We start from the raw sequence: 14,768 nt of genomic DNA, 5'->3' as shown, positions 1-14,768 counted from the left end.
TGGCAAGACCTTTACCACAGTTCTTCTCTTATCAGACAAGTGAATTACATCAATAAAAATCTGCTTGTGACATAACGATGACTCTGAGCTCTTTTAGCACAATACATACAGTGGTGCTTGAAAGTTTGTGAACCCTTTAGAATTTTCCATATTTCTGCATAAATATGACCTAAAACATCATCAGATTTTCACACAAGTCCTAAAAGTAGATAAAGAGAACCCAGTTAAATAAATGAGACAAAAAAAAATTATACTTGGTCATTTATTTACTGAGGAAAATGATCCAATATTACATCTGTGTAAGTGGCAAAAGTATGTGAACCTTTGCTTTCAGTATCTGGTGTGACCCCCTTGTGCAGCAATAACTGCAACTAAACATTTCCAGTAACTGTTGATCAGTCCTGCACACCGGCTTGGACGAATTTTAGTCCATTCCTCCGTACAGAACAGCTTCAACTCTGGGATGTTAGTGGGTTTCCTCACATGAACTGCTCGCTTCAGGTCCTTCCACAACATTTCCATTGGATTAAGGTCAGGACTTTGACTTGGCCATTCCAAAACATTAACTTTATTCTTCATTAACCGTTCTTTGGTAGAACGACTTGTGTGCTTAGGGTCGTTGTCTTGCTGCATGACCCACCTTCTCTTGAGATTCAGTTTGTGGACAGATGTCCTGACATTTTCCTTTAGAATTCGCTGGTATAATTCAGAATTCATTGTTCCATCAATGATGGCAAGCCGTCCTGGCCCAGATGCAGCAAAACAGGCCCAAACCACAATACTACCACCACCATGTTTCACAGATGGGATAAGGTTCTTATGCTGGAATGCAGTGTTTTCCTTTCTCCAAACATAACGCTTCTCATTTTAAACCAAAAAAATTCTATTTTGGACTCATCCGTCCACAAAACATTTTTCCAATAGCCTTCTGACTTGTCCACGTGATCTTTAGCAAACTGCAAACAAGCAGCAACGTTCTTTTTGGAGAGCAGTGGCTTTCTCCTTGCAACCCTGCCACGCACACCATTGCTGTTCAACGTTCTCCTGATGGTGGACTCATGAACATTAACATTAGCCAGTGTGAGAGAGACCTTCAGTTGCTTAGAAGTTACCCTGGGGTCCTTTGTGACTTCGCCGACTATTACACGCCTTGCTCTTGGAGTGATCTTTGTTGGTCGACCACTCCTGGGGAGGGTAACAATGGTCTTGAATTTCCTCCATTTGTACACAATCTGTCTGACTGTGGATTGGTGGAGTCCAAACTCTTTAGAGATGGTTTTGTAACCTTTTCCAGCCTGATGAGCATCAACAATGCTTTTTCTGAGGTCCTCAGAAATCTCCTTTGTTCGTGCCATGATACACTTCCACAAACATGTGTTGTGAAGATCAGACTTTGATAGATCCCTGTTCTTTAAATAAAACAGGGTGCCCACTCACACCTGATTGTCATCCCATTGATTGAAAACACCTGACTCTAATTTCACCTTCAAATTAACTGCTAATCCTAGAGGCTCACATACTTTTGCCACTCACAGATATGGAATATTGGATCATTTTCCTCAATAAATAAATGACCAAGTATTTTTCTCATTTGTTTAACTGGTTTCTCTTTATCTACTTTTAGGACTTGTGTGAAAATCTGATGATGTTTTAGGTCATATTTATGCAGAAATATAGAAAATTCTAAAGGGTTCACAAACTTTCAAACACGACTGTAAGACTACTGTAAAACCTTTACAAGAGGATAGAGACGAATTTTAAGTCTGGATATTAGGACCAAGAAAAGGAATGAAGTCTGAGACATAAAGGTTCATGGTTTAAAGCAAGTGTGTCTGTGTGCTGCCTTTTTCAAACTGAAATCCAGATGAATGGAACTCACTTGAGGTCAATGAGGATGTTTTTTTTGATCTTCTTCTGTTTGCAGAGTATCCCAGTCCTGCTGCTGACAGTGTAGTGGATGTTGTGGAAGCTCACTGTAGCCCCACAGGCTCCTTTCACCCCACCCATATTTCTTTTATCTGGCATCCTGCAAAATGTCGACAATAATCCTCATCAATGTGACAAAATAAATAAATAAATAAATAAAATCAATCAATCAATCACTCCATCAGTGTGCGCTTGTTAAAAACCGTATGATTTAATGCTCCTTTCTTTCTTTCTTTTCAAAGAGAGCAGTAAAGATCATGTAAGGAATGAAACCCTTGGTGGTGTGCTGTTATCGTGCCGTCGTGTGGTGCGACTGGAAGAATTGATCCTGAAGCATTTTGTTCCTCTTATACCACAGCAATTTGCAATTTAGTAATTTAAAATAAATCATAATTTTACCCATTTATAGTAACATTTAGGGCGGCACGGTGGTGTAGTGGTTAGCGCTGTCGCCTCACAGCAAGAAGGTCCGGGTTCGAGCCCCGTGGCCGGCGAGGGCCTTTCTGTGCGGAGTTTGCATGTTCTCCCTGTGTCCGCATGGGTTTCCTCCGGGTGCTCCGGTTTCCCCCACAGTCCAAAGACATGCAGGTTAGGTTAACTGGTGACTCTAAATTGACCATAGGTGTGAGTGTGAATGGTTGTCTGTGTCTATGTGTCAGCCCTGTGATGACCTGGCGACTTGTCCAGGGTGTACCCTGCCTTTCGCCCATAGTCAGCTGGGATAGACTCCAGCTTGCCTGCGACCCTGTAGAACAGGATAAAGCGGCTAGAGATAATGAGATGGGATGAGTAACATTTAATGTTGTGGAACATCTGTGAAACAAGTTCCTGTTACATAACAGAAGCTAGAATAGCAGCTTTGTGCTATCTCGAGAAGTTAATTTAAAAAAAAAAAAAAAAGGGCAGCCTGGCATGTTGTCCTTTGCAGAAAACTGTTGAAGATTACACCAGATGCATTCTTCATCCAAGCTCTAAACCTGATAGTCTGTCCTTTCAACTAAATTAAATGCAGGAAGTCTTTGGAGCACAGGGTTGTTGTTTTTTTTTGGGGGGGGGGGGGGGTTTCCCTCTAGAGAACAGCAGCTGACTCAGGCTTGTGTTTGGAAACTCTTTAAACATGACACGCAATATCATCAGCGTCGCCTTGTATCAAGCGGGTAGCCAACATTCAAGGAATAGTTTGGCATTGTCTAGTGAAGACATATTTTATGCCTGACGTTTCTTTTCGACTAGAGCATTCAGGCTAACTGAAGTCTGTCCCATCAAATATAACCCTGTTAAAAATATAAACAGTGTAGCTCAGTGCAATGATTTGTGGTGGCCATCTTAGCTGAACTTTATAACAGGCTGTGAGATGATGTCAGTCTAATACAGTGAAGATCCTTTAAAGGGCATATCACTGGTCAATTCAGGAGCAAGATCAATGTCTCATCTCATCTCATTATCTCTAGCCGCTTTATCCTGTTCTACAGGGTCGCAGGCAAGCTGGAGCCTATCCCAGCTGACTACGGGCGAAAGGCGGGGTACACCCTGGACAAGTCGCCAGGTCATCACAGGGCTGACACATAGACACAGACAACCATTCACACTCACATTCACACCTACGGTCAATTTAGAGTCACCAGTTAACCTAACCTGCATGTCTTTGGACTGTGGGGGAAACCGGAGCACCCGGAGGAAACCCACACGGACACGGGGAGAACATGCAAACTCCGCAGAGAAAGGCCCTCGCCGGCCCCGGGGCTCGAACCCAGGACCTTCTTGCTGTGAGGCGACAGCGCTAACCACTACACCACCGTGCCACCCGCAAGATCAATGTAATTCTCCTATTTTATATTAAACTTTGGTCAAATATCTGTCACATTCTGCATTCTCTGCAGTTTTTTACCTTGCACAATACCAGAAAAATTCAGTTGAAATCAAGCCATTTGAGGTGAATTGGTCCGCCTCTGAAAAAACTTGCCGTTTGGATTTCCCGGGAAACATTGATTTTCGTGACGTCATCTGCGGGACTCCTCCCTCTGAATCCTACGTCAGCGCTGGTTTGTTTATGAGAAAACGACCTGGTGCAACCAGTGCTGACCACTACACCACCGTGCCGCCCTATAAATAATGTCAACTAGGACTAAGTGATGTGTCAATAGGAAGATCCATCCATCCATCCATCCATCCATCATCTCTAGCCGCTTTATCCTGTTCTACAGGGTCGCAGGCAAGCTGGAGCCTATCCCAGCTGACTGTGGGTGAGAGGCGGGGTACACCCTGGACAAGCCAGGTCATCACAGGGCTCAATGGGAAGATCAGAAAAAAGAAAGGGGGGGGGGGGATAATCTATTTAATAGCCAAAATATTATTGTACAGCATTATAAATAATTAGCTTTTTCTTAGAGTAAAAGTATGAGAAGGTCTAGAAGTAAGTTTAGGATATTTTACATTCTACAAAATCCAAGATGATGGATATAAAAACTGGGATTTTATTATTATTATTCATTTCTAACAGACATTTTCAAAGGAAAGAGACTAAAGAGGAGAGCACTGGGATTCCTTTGGGAGTTTCTTTCTCTCTCTCTCTCTCTCTTTAAAAAAATATATAATTATTTTACAAAAAAAAAAAAAGACAAAAGAGTGAAAGTAAAACCAACATGGCGCCTAAACAGCTTAGTAAAGTGATTTAGCAAGAAAAGCCCTTACCTGCCGGAAGTGAACAGCTCGTGCGGCTCCTCTGTGGATCTTTATAAAACCATAACGGTCCCCAGAGCGCGCGCGCTTTAGTTCTGTCCGAGGCTGGGCAGTAGCGCGAGACTTTTAGCTGCAGCGTGGTGTGCGCGCGCGCGTGTGTGTGTCGCGGATGGCGCGTGCTCAGGATGTAGGAGGGGTTCATTCAGCGCTTTGCTATCAGACACCATGCGCGCGCGGTGGCGTATTGAACCAGGCGCGTGCTGTTGTTCAGCGGGGCTCTGCGGCTCCGGTTTATGGCCCTTATTCGGCACATTCGTGTTTACACAACCGGGACACGGTGTGAATGTGTGTGTGATTGCTCTTCCTGGACTCTGCTCTCATAAAACCTTCTCAGCAGCGCCGAGCTGTTCGGTCACACAGCTATCTCCCGGCTTTTAATCCTTGTGTTCAGTGACTGCATCAAGCCGCAGCACCAAATCAACATAATGAGGGAAACTGACTCCAGCTGAGTCGCCCTGAGCAAGTCCACTTCACACTGAGCAATTCCACTTCAAACAGAGCAAGTCCACCTTACTGAGCAAGTCCACGTTACACTGAGCAAGTCCACTTCACACTGAGCAATTCCAATTCACACTGAGCAAGTCCACTTCAAACAGAGCAAGTCCACCTTACTGAGCAAGTCCACGTTACACTGAGCAAGTCCACTTCACACTGAGCAATTCCAATTCACACTGAGCAAGTCCACTTCAAACAGAGCAAGTCCACCTTACTGAGCAAGTCCACGTTACACTGAGCAAGTCCACTTCACACTGAGCAATTCCAATTCACACTGAGCAAGTCCACTTCACACTGAGCAATTCCACTTCAAACAGAGCAAGTCCACCTTACTGAGCAAGTCCACGTTACACTGAGCAAGTCCACTTCACACTGAGCAATTCCAATTCACACTGAGCAAGTCCACTTCAAACAGAGCAAGTCCACCTTACTGAGCAAGTCCACGTTACACTGAGCAAGTCCACTTCACACTGAGCAATTCCAATTCACACTGAGCAAGTCCACTTCACACTGAGCAATTCCACTTCAAACAGAGCAAGTCCACCTTACTGAGCAAGTCCACGTTACACTGAGCAAGTCCACTTCACACTGAGCAAGTCCACTTCAAACAGAGCAAGTCCACCTTACTGAGCAAGTCCACTTCACACTGAGCAAGTCCACTTTACACTGAGCAAGTCCACTTCAAACAGAGCAAGTCCACCTTACTGAGCAAGTCCACTTCACACTGAGCAAGTCCACCTTACTGAGCAAGTCCACTTCACACTGAGCAAGTCCACTTTACTGAGCAAGTCCACATTACACTGAGCAAGTCCACTTCACACTGAGCAAGTCCACTTTACACTGAGCAAGTCCACTTCACACTGAGCAAGTCCACTTCACACTGAGCAAGTCCACATTACACTGAGCAAGTCCACTTCACACTGAGCAAGTCCACTTCACACTGAGCAAGTCCACGTCACACTGAGCAAGTCCACTATACTGAGCAAGTCCACTTCACACTGAGCAAGTCCACTTTACTGAGCAAGTCCACGTCACACTGAGCAAGTCCACGTCACACTGAGCAAGTCCACTTCACACTGAGCAAGTCCACTTTACACTGAGCAAGTCCACTTCACACTGAGCAAGTCCACTTTACACTGAGCAAGTCCACTTTACACTGAGCAAGTCCACTTTACTGAGCAAGTCCACTTCACACTGAGCAAGTCCACTTCACACTGAGCAAGTCCACTTCACACTGAGCAAGTCCACTTTACACTGAGCAAGTCCACTTCACACTGAGCAAGTCCACTTTACACTGACCAAGTCCACTTTACTGAGCAAGTCCACTTCACACTGAGCAAGTCCACTTCACACTGAGCAAGTCCACTTTACTGAGCAAGTCCACTTCACACTGAGCAAGTTCACTTCACACTGAGCAAGTCCACTTTACACTGAGCAAGTCCATTTCACACTGAGCAAGTCCACTTCACACTGAGCAAGTCCACTTCACACTGAGCAAGTCCACATTACACTGAGCAAGTCCACTTCACACTGATCAAGTCCACTTTACACTGAGCAAGTCCACTTCACACTGTGCAAGTCCACTTCACACTGAGCAAGTCCACTTTACACTGTGCAAGTCCACTTCACACTGAGCAAGTCCACTTTACACTGTGCAAGTCCACTTCACACTGAGCAAGTCCACTTTACACTGAGCAAGTCCACTTCACACTGAGCAAGTCCACTTTACACTGAGCAAGTCCACTTCACACTGAGCAAGTCCACTTTACACTGAGCAAGTCCACATCACACTGAGCAAGTCCACTTCACACTGAGCAAGTCCACTTCACACTGAGCAAGTCCACTTTACACTGAGCAAGTCCTTCTTTGCTTTGCTCCTGCTTTCTTAATCTTTATTTCTATACTTTACTTTCTCATTGAATTTCCACTATTTTTTTTCTTTTTTTTTCTCATTTTATTTTTCATCTTTATAAGCTTTTAATTTAATTTTATTTTAGTTTCCACTATTTTTTTTTTTAAATGCCAGGGAGCAAAAAATCCTGCAGAAAATGCATGGAATTAGAACCGAGGATTTCTATTCTGGAATCAAAGATTAATGCTCTGCCAAAGACGGACGAATTAAAAGCGATATCTCAGGAAAGGAGTACAGAAACAGTGGCTGAGAATGCAGAGACTGCACTCCGACAGACTGAGGACATTGCAGATCAAGTGGAAGAATTCATAACTCAAGCTTTGCAAAATGTGAGTACTGAAAACTGGCAAATGATGGGTGCTAAGCCCAAAAACAAAAACAGAAGAGTAATTACTTCAACACCAGCTCGTTCTACAAATTACAATAGGATCTACAATCCTATGGAAAATCCACAGCCCATAAGGCTTCAGAACAAATTTGAATGCCTCAGGGATGTGGAAGAGGATTTGTCAAGCGGACAAACACATAGTAAAAAGAGATCACACCAAGATCGAAGAGCTGTGAGAAGAGGCAAAAAGCAGCTCGTAACACCACCTGATCCCACAACCCTTGTTCTTGGTGATTCCACTGTAAGACAATTAAAAGGTTATGAGATGATTATTTGTTGTCTTCCAAATGCATCCATCTCTGACACCAAAGACAGCATTTTGAAACTCATGTCCGAGCATAAAACTATTAAACGTATTGTTGTGCATGTGGGAGCAAATGATGTTTTCAGAGAACAGCTGTTTGTCCAAGATGATTTCAGAAAACTTTTTTCTGAGCTCTATAAGACTGGAATTCAATCTTTTATCAGTGGCCCACTCCCAGCGAGAGGAAGTTTTGCTTTTTCTCGACTCTTCAGTCTTAACACCTGGCTTGGAAAAACTTGTTCTTCATTTGGTATGAACTTCATAGACAATTTTAATCTTTTTTGGAATCGTAGAGAATTTTACAAGCCAAATAGCACTGAATTCAGCTGGATTGGAGCCAAAGTCTTAGCAGACCACTACAAACTTGCAATCTTTTCTTAGCCAGCACCAAGGAAAACAGTTGATAAGATGTCGCAGACTGACATAGTTACAAAGCCTAAACAATCATCTTTGCAAGTCATCATCAAGGACACACAAACATCTGACTTGCAGGCCTCCCAACATTCAAGGACAGACGACTCCACTTCTCCTCGGATGGATTTCCCAAATAGCATGAAAAAATTGCTCCCAATGGCTACACTCTCTTTTTCCAGCCCAAATCTGTCGCAACAAGCAGTGTACCCAGTTCATCAAAATTGTGTTTGTCCAAGACTTTCAGCTGGCTACAAATCTTTTTCACCATCCAAAAGATACATGTCATCTCCAATCCTTTCACCCTCAAACCAAATGGAACATTTAGAAAGTCTTGTTTGATGTACTCTGGGTCCCTGCAAATAAGTGTAGTGTTGAAAACAAGCTGGGACCTGATGTTGACATTATTCCTGTGTTGATAAGAAACAGAAAACATAGAGCACATTTAACCCTGGGGGTGAACCAATCTAATCTCCTTCCTGTTTTAAAACAGCATCAGAATGCACAACCAGATAGAATTTCTGTAAAGCTAGCTCTTCTGAACATTAGATCACTTTTAAACAAGTCATTTTTAATTAATGATCTTATTTGCAAACACAATCTTGATTTTTTGCTTCTAACTGAAACCTGGCTGGATCAAGCAAATAGTGCTACCACCCTTATTGAAGCAGCTCCCCCAAATTTTAATTTTTTGAATGTTACCCGACAAGGGAAAGGTGGAGGGATCGCAAATATATTCAAAGTCTCTTTTCAATGTAAACAATCCTCACTTGGTGATTTTATGTCCTTTGAACACTTATGTGCACTTGTTACATGCTCTCCTAACATATTATTATTAACTATTTATAGGCCTCCGAGACATTCAGCCAAAGTCTTTCTTGAAGAGTTTGGTGAACTGTTATCAGTCATTTGCTTAGAGTTTGATTGTCTTATTATATCTGGGGATTTTAACTTGCATGTAGATAATACTGATAACATTTATGCCAAAGAACTACTTGTAATTATTGATAACTTCAACCTAGTACAACATGTACAGGGGCCGACCCACTCTCGTGGTCATACTCTTGACCTCGTCATCACAAAGGGTCTTACTGTTTCTAATACTGTTGTTGACCTGGCCTTATCTGATCATTTCTGTGTTTTCTTTGAAGTTTCTATGTCTCCTCACATTCAGAATAGCTCAACGACTATAGGTAGGAGAGTCATAAAAGACAACACATGTGCTCTTTTTGAGCAAGCTCTCTCTCAGAACTCAACCAAATTGTCAGACTCTGTAGATGATTTACTGGAATTTTTTAATTTAAATATGACCCAAATTATGGATGATATTGCTCCATTCAAAATAAAAAGAGTCAATGATGAGCAGAAAGCACCATGGAAGCAGTACCCAGCTGTTAAACTGCTAAAGAGAGAATGTAGAAAGACTGAAAGAAAATGGTGCAAATCTAAACTTTACATCCATTATCAAATCCATAAAGAGATGCTTTGTAATTATAATTATGAAATTCGTAAAGCAAGACAGTCTTTCTTCTCCAACATCATCAGCAGGAATATGAACAATGCCCGTGTGCTATTTTCAACAGTAGAGAAGCTAACTAATCCCCCACCACAATTAGCACCTGAACTTCTCTCAGTTAATAAATGCAATGAGTTTGCATCCTTTTTCAAAGGTAAAATTGATAAAATACGGCAGAATATTTCTCATAATATATCTCAGTTGCAAAAAATTGAAAAACTGCAATCACCAATGACACAGATAGATAACTTCAACACAATGTCAGAATTTTGTTTAATTGATTATGAGACTCTTGAAAAAAACTGTACAAAATCTCAGTTCCTCAACATCTGAACTGGACATTCTGCCCACCAACTTTTTTAAGTCTGTTCTTCATCTTATAATTACAGATGTGCTTCAAATTATAAATACATCCTTGGAGACTGGCGTTGTTCCTGTGTCCCTAAAAAAAGCTGTTGTAAAGCCCCTTCTTAAAAAAATAATCTGGATCCTTCAGTGTTAAATAACTACAGGCCAATATCAAATCTACCATTCATCGGGAAAATCCTGGAAAAAATTGTCTTCAATCAATTAACTGCCTTCTTGATATCAAACAGCCGTTTTGATAATTTTCAGTCAGGATTTCATGCCAATCATAGCACTGAAACAGCGCTGATTAAAGTTATAAATGACATACGTCTTAATACTGATGCAGGCAAAACATCGGTCCTGGTATTACTGGACCTCAGTGCAGCTTTTGATACTGTTGATCACAACATACTGCTATATTGACTTGAACACTGGGTTGGATTGACTGGTAAAGTTATCAATTGGTTAAAATCATACTTAAAAGATAGAAGCTTCTTTGTTACCCTGGGAAATTGTTCCTCAACGTCAATGTCCTTGACCTGTGGTGTCCCCCAGGGGTCGATTCTTGGACCATTACTTTTCAACCTTTATATGCTCCCACTTGGGCAAATTATCAATAAAAATTCAATTTTGTATCACTGCTATGCAGATGATACCCAAATTTATTTTGCTCTATCACCTAATGATTATGCCCCCCTTGAATGTCTCTACCAGTGTATCGATCAAATCAATAGCTGGATGTCACAAAATTTTCTTCAGCTGAACACAGATAAAACAGAAGTAATTCTATTTGGAAAAAAAGATGAAAGACTCAGGATTACCACTATTCTTGACACAAAAGGGATTAAAACTAAAGAAATGGTTAAAAATCTTGGTGTTTTCATTGACACCGAGCTAAACTTTGACAGTCACATGAAAGCAATCACTAAAACGGCATTTTATCACCTAAAAAACATTTCCAAACTAAGAGGACTTATGTCAAAAAATGATCTGGAAAAACTAATAGGGGAGAGCGGGGTAAGATGAGCCAGAGGGTAAGATGAGCCACCCCCTGTTTCTAAGAAACAGTAAACAAATGTGATCATGTGACCACATTCAAAGGGGGGCGGGACCATTTACTTACACTTGTGGAGAGGAGCACCACATGTCAAACTAGGTGAGGGAGATATTTATAAAAATGTGTTTTTGTGCTTTCTAAGTCAATTCCATGTTTGTCCACAGTGAAGATTATTTAGAGAAGACAAAAGTAGAATAATATTTAGACACATTAGGGTTAAGTTAGTGGCTTTCTAAGCTATGATATGAATGCTAATAAAAATAATTTTGATTAGCCTAATCCCCTTTATTAGCATTTTTCTACAAAATGGTGGCCACGGGGTAAGACGAGCCATTAGATGTGGGGCAAGTTGAGCCACTGGCTCAACTTACCCCATTGGTGGCTGAGCTTACCCAATATGGATGACACTTAAGTTTTCACATTTACTGGTCATATATGACAACAACATTTTATATATATATATATATATATATATATATATATATATATATATATATATATATATATGACATCAGATGAGGAAGACCAGTTGTTAGATGTGGGGGATTATGTTGTGGCAAAATTCACGGGGAAGAAGAAAGTGCATTTCTTCATTGGCCAGATAATCAAATTGGATGTCTTCGAAATAGAGGCAAGATTTGTCAAAAGAAGCCGGTCATGCCATGGCTCTGCAAGAAAGCCGACCTTTGTCTTCAAAGAGAAAGATAAGGCTGTCCTGTCAAGACAGGATATTGTGAAAAAATTGCCCCACCCCTTTACTGTTGGGGGGACAGCACGGAGGGAGAGGCAAATGGTGTTCCCTTGCAATTTGAACGCTTGGAACATTGAATAATGATGAAATGATTGATGGAATGATTGCTGCATGTTTTAGCAATGTTTTAACCTACTGAAAGAAATAAGATTTTTTGGCACTGTTCTACTGTTTTAGTAATTTCTATAATATAGTATATCTCTCATTCCCTCTCTAACCATCCCTCTTTCTATCTATCTATGCATATCTCTCTCTCTCTATCCATCTATCTATCCCTCCCTATCCCATCTCGTTCTATCACCTCTCTCTTCATCTCCCCTTCTCTATGCAACGGCCCTATCCCCCACTTGATTGACTTGACTTGATTCACTGATTGCATTTCTAATAATAAAAGTTGTTTACTTTGTTAACCTAACATGTTTTGTGTTGGCTCAATTTACCCCACACAGTGGCTAATCTTACCCCGTGCATGGGGTAAGTTGAGCCACTTGACATTTTTTTTTCAAGAGGTAATATCACTCTAACCATAAGAGCTTATCAATTATTTTTTGCTCAGATAGTAACAGTACACTTTGAAATTTGGTATGGTGTGTAGACTGGAAGCAAAAATGGCTTTAAAATGTAGTTATGATGAAAAATGTAAAAAGTGGCTCATCTTACCCCGCTCTCCCCTACATGCCTTCATCTCTAGTAGGGTTGATTACTGCAATGGCCTTTTCACAGGCTTGCCAAAAAAGACCATCAAACGACTTCAGCTGGTTCAAAATGCAGCGGTGAGGGTTCTCACACGAACAAAAAGAACAGAGCACATTACTCCAATTCTAAGGTCCCTTCACTGGCTTCCAGTAAGCTACAGAATTGACTTTAAAGCATTGCTGCTGGTGTACAAATCTCTAAATGGTACAGGGCCCAATTACCTCTCTGATATGTTGCAGCGGCCTAACCCAATCAGATCTACAAGATCGAAACAGAAAAATTTACTACTAAAACCTGTTGTTAAAACAAAGTGTGGTGAAGCAGCTTTTAGCTACTATGCAGTACAGCTATGGAACCAACTGCCAGAGGACATTAAAAATGCTCCTGCTGTTGGCAGCTTCAAATCTAGACTAAAGACCAAGCTGTTTTCAGATGCTTTCTGTTAAATAATTAATATTGTCTTCTTTACATTCTTTATAATCTTTACTTCTCTGCATGTTTTAAATTTACTTTAACTTTATCCTATTTTATTCTTTATTCTATTCTGCTGGGGTTTTTTTCTTTTCTTTCTCATCCTATTTGAACTACTACTTCATTTTATTATTTTCATCTCATCTCATTATCTGTAGCCACTTTATCCTTCTACAGGGTCGCAGGCAAGCTGGAGCCTATCCCAGCTGACTACGGGCGAAAGGCGGGGTACACCCTGGACAAGTCGCCAGGTCATCACAGGGCTGACACATAGACACAGACAACCATTCACACTCACATTCACACCTACGCTCAATTTAGAGTCACCAGTTAACCTAACCTGCATGTCTTTGGACTGTGGGGGAAACAGGAGCACCCGGAGGAAACCCACGCGGATTTTATTATTTTATTTTTACTATTGTTTAATTCTTATTATTTTCTTTTAATTTCTTTTAATTCTTTAAATTAATTGTTTTAGAATAAAAATAAAATTATTTTATGTAATTTTATTTCTCTATTGTTTACTGTTTTTGTTTTTACTTCTGTAAAGCACATTGAACTGCCATTGTGTATGAAATGTGCTATATAAATAAACTTGCCTTGCCTTGCCTTGCCAAGTCCACATTACACTGAGCAAGTCCACTTCACACTGAGCAAGTCCACTTCACACTGAGCAAGTCCACTTTACACTGAGCAAGTCCACTTCACAATGAGCAAGTCCACTTTACACTGAGCAAGTCCACTTTACACTGAGCAAGTCCACTTCACACTGAGCAAGTCCACTTTCCACTGAGCAAGTCCACTTCACAATGAGCAAGTCCACTTTACACTGAGCAAGTCCACTTTACACTGAGCAAGTTCTGGGGACTTCCGGGTTGGATATGGCGTGAGCGGCAAGGCGTTGTTGTGGCTCCCTAATCTTTACTTTATATTTTCATGTTTACCCCATTAATATCTAGTATTATCGTTTACAACAGTAAGTTAAAGCAATTCTTGAAAGAATAGACCATTTTAATTATGTCTAAAAAGCCTCTTCGCGACAGAAAACCGAATGATAAAGAGACTCCTAATTTGACGACAAGCAAGACTAGCCAAACCTCAAGTATGGAGCTAACCGAGCAGTTTGAAAAACTCCGCTCTGCGCTTCTTTCAGAACTTACTCAATCTATTCACACGGTCATAAAGCAGGACCTTGATGCAGCTTTATCTCCTCTTAATTCTACGTTAAGCCAAGTGAAATCGTTATACGAGTCACATGAGGAGCGGATTGGTGGAATCGAGGCTACTCTTGACCAAAGCGAACAGAGACTTTCTCTCATCGAAGCTAAACTTGCCGCTGTTCAGTCTGAAAACACCTGGCTGAAGGATAAAGTTGATGATTTGGAAAACCGTTCTCGCAGGCTCAACTTAAGAGTGGTTGGCATTCCGGAGAGGGTGGAGGGTTCTAACCCAGTCGCTTTTATGACACATTTCTTCGAAGAACTATTTGGGAAAGATTTTTTCCAGACCCCCCTCGTTCTCGCTCGTGCCCATCGGCTCGGACCACTTGCCACATCAGAAGCGGGCGGTAACCAACGCCCACGAGTTTTCATCGTTGCATTCCACAACTATCAAGATAAACAACGGATTTTTACACACAGACGTCAACGAGAGATGGCCTTTCGGGGCCACAGGATTTTCCTTCACGAAGATGTCAGCGCTGAACTGGGACGCAAGCAAGCGGCCTTTAAGGAGGTGAAGGCTCTACTCTATGC

The 14,768-nt window shown here is 41.4% G+C and overlaps 1 protein-coding gene across 2 annotated transcripts in view; it reads right to left on the bottom strand.

Moving 5' to 3' along the window:
- Positions 1-4,745, bottom strand: part of abcg2a (ATP-binding cassette, sub-family G (WHITE), member 2a) — a 42,495-nt gene extending 37,750 nt beyond the window's left edge. The window contains exons 1-3 of one of the 2 annotated variants that reach the window (XM_060937672.1): positions 4,618-4,745; positions 3,890-4,029; positions 1,880-2,026 (exon numbers count right to left, since the gene is read on the bottom strand). In XM_060937672.1, the coding sequence (XP_060793655.1) occupies positions 1,880-2,026; positions 3,890-3,930 (188 nt within the window). In that variant the 5' untranslated portion in view covers positions 3,931-4,029; positions 4,618-4,745. The remainder of the gene's footprint in view (positions 1-1,879; positions 2,027-3,889; positions 4,030-4,617) is intronic. The other variant, XM_060937673.1, reaches the window with a different exon arrangement.
- Positions 4,746-14,768: the final 10,023 nt, after the last annotated feature.

Source organism: Neoarius graeffei, chromosome 13 (genome assembly GCF_027579695.1).
Source record: "Neoarius graeffei isolate fNeoGra1 chromosome 13, fNeoGra1.pri, whole genome shotgun sequence".
NCBI classification, from domain to species: Eukaryota; Metazoa; Chordata; class Actinopteri; order Siluriformes; family Ariidae; genus Neoarius; species Neoarius graeffei.
The sequence above is the reverse complement of the archived record's forward strand: the minus strand, read 5'-3'. Positions and strand labels throughout refer to the sequence as shown.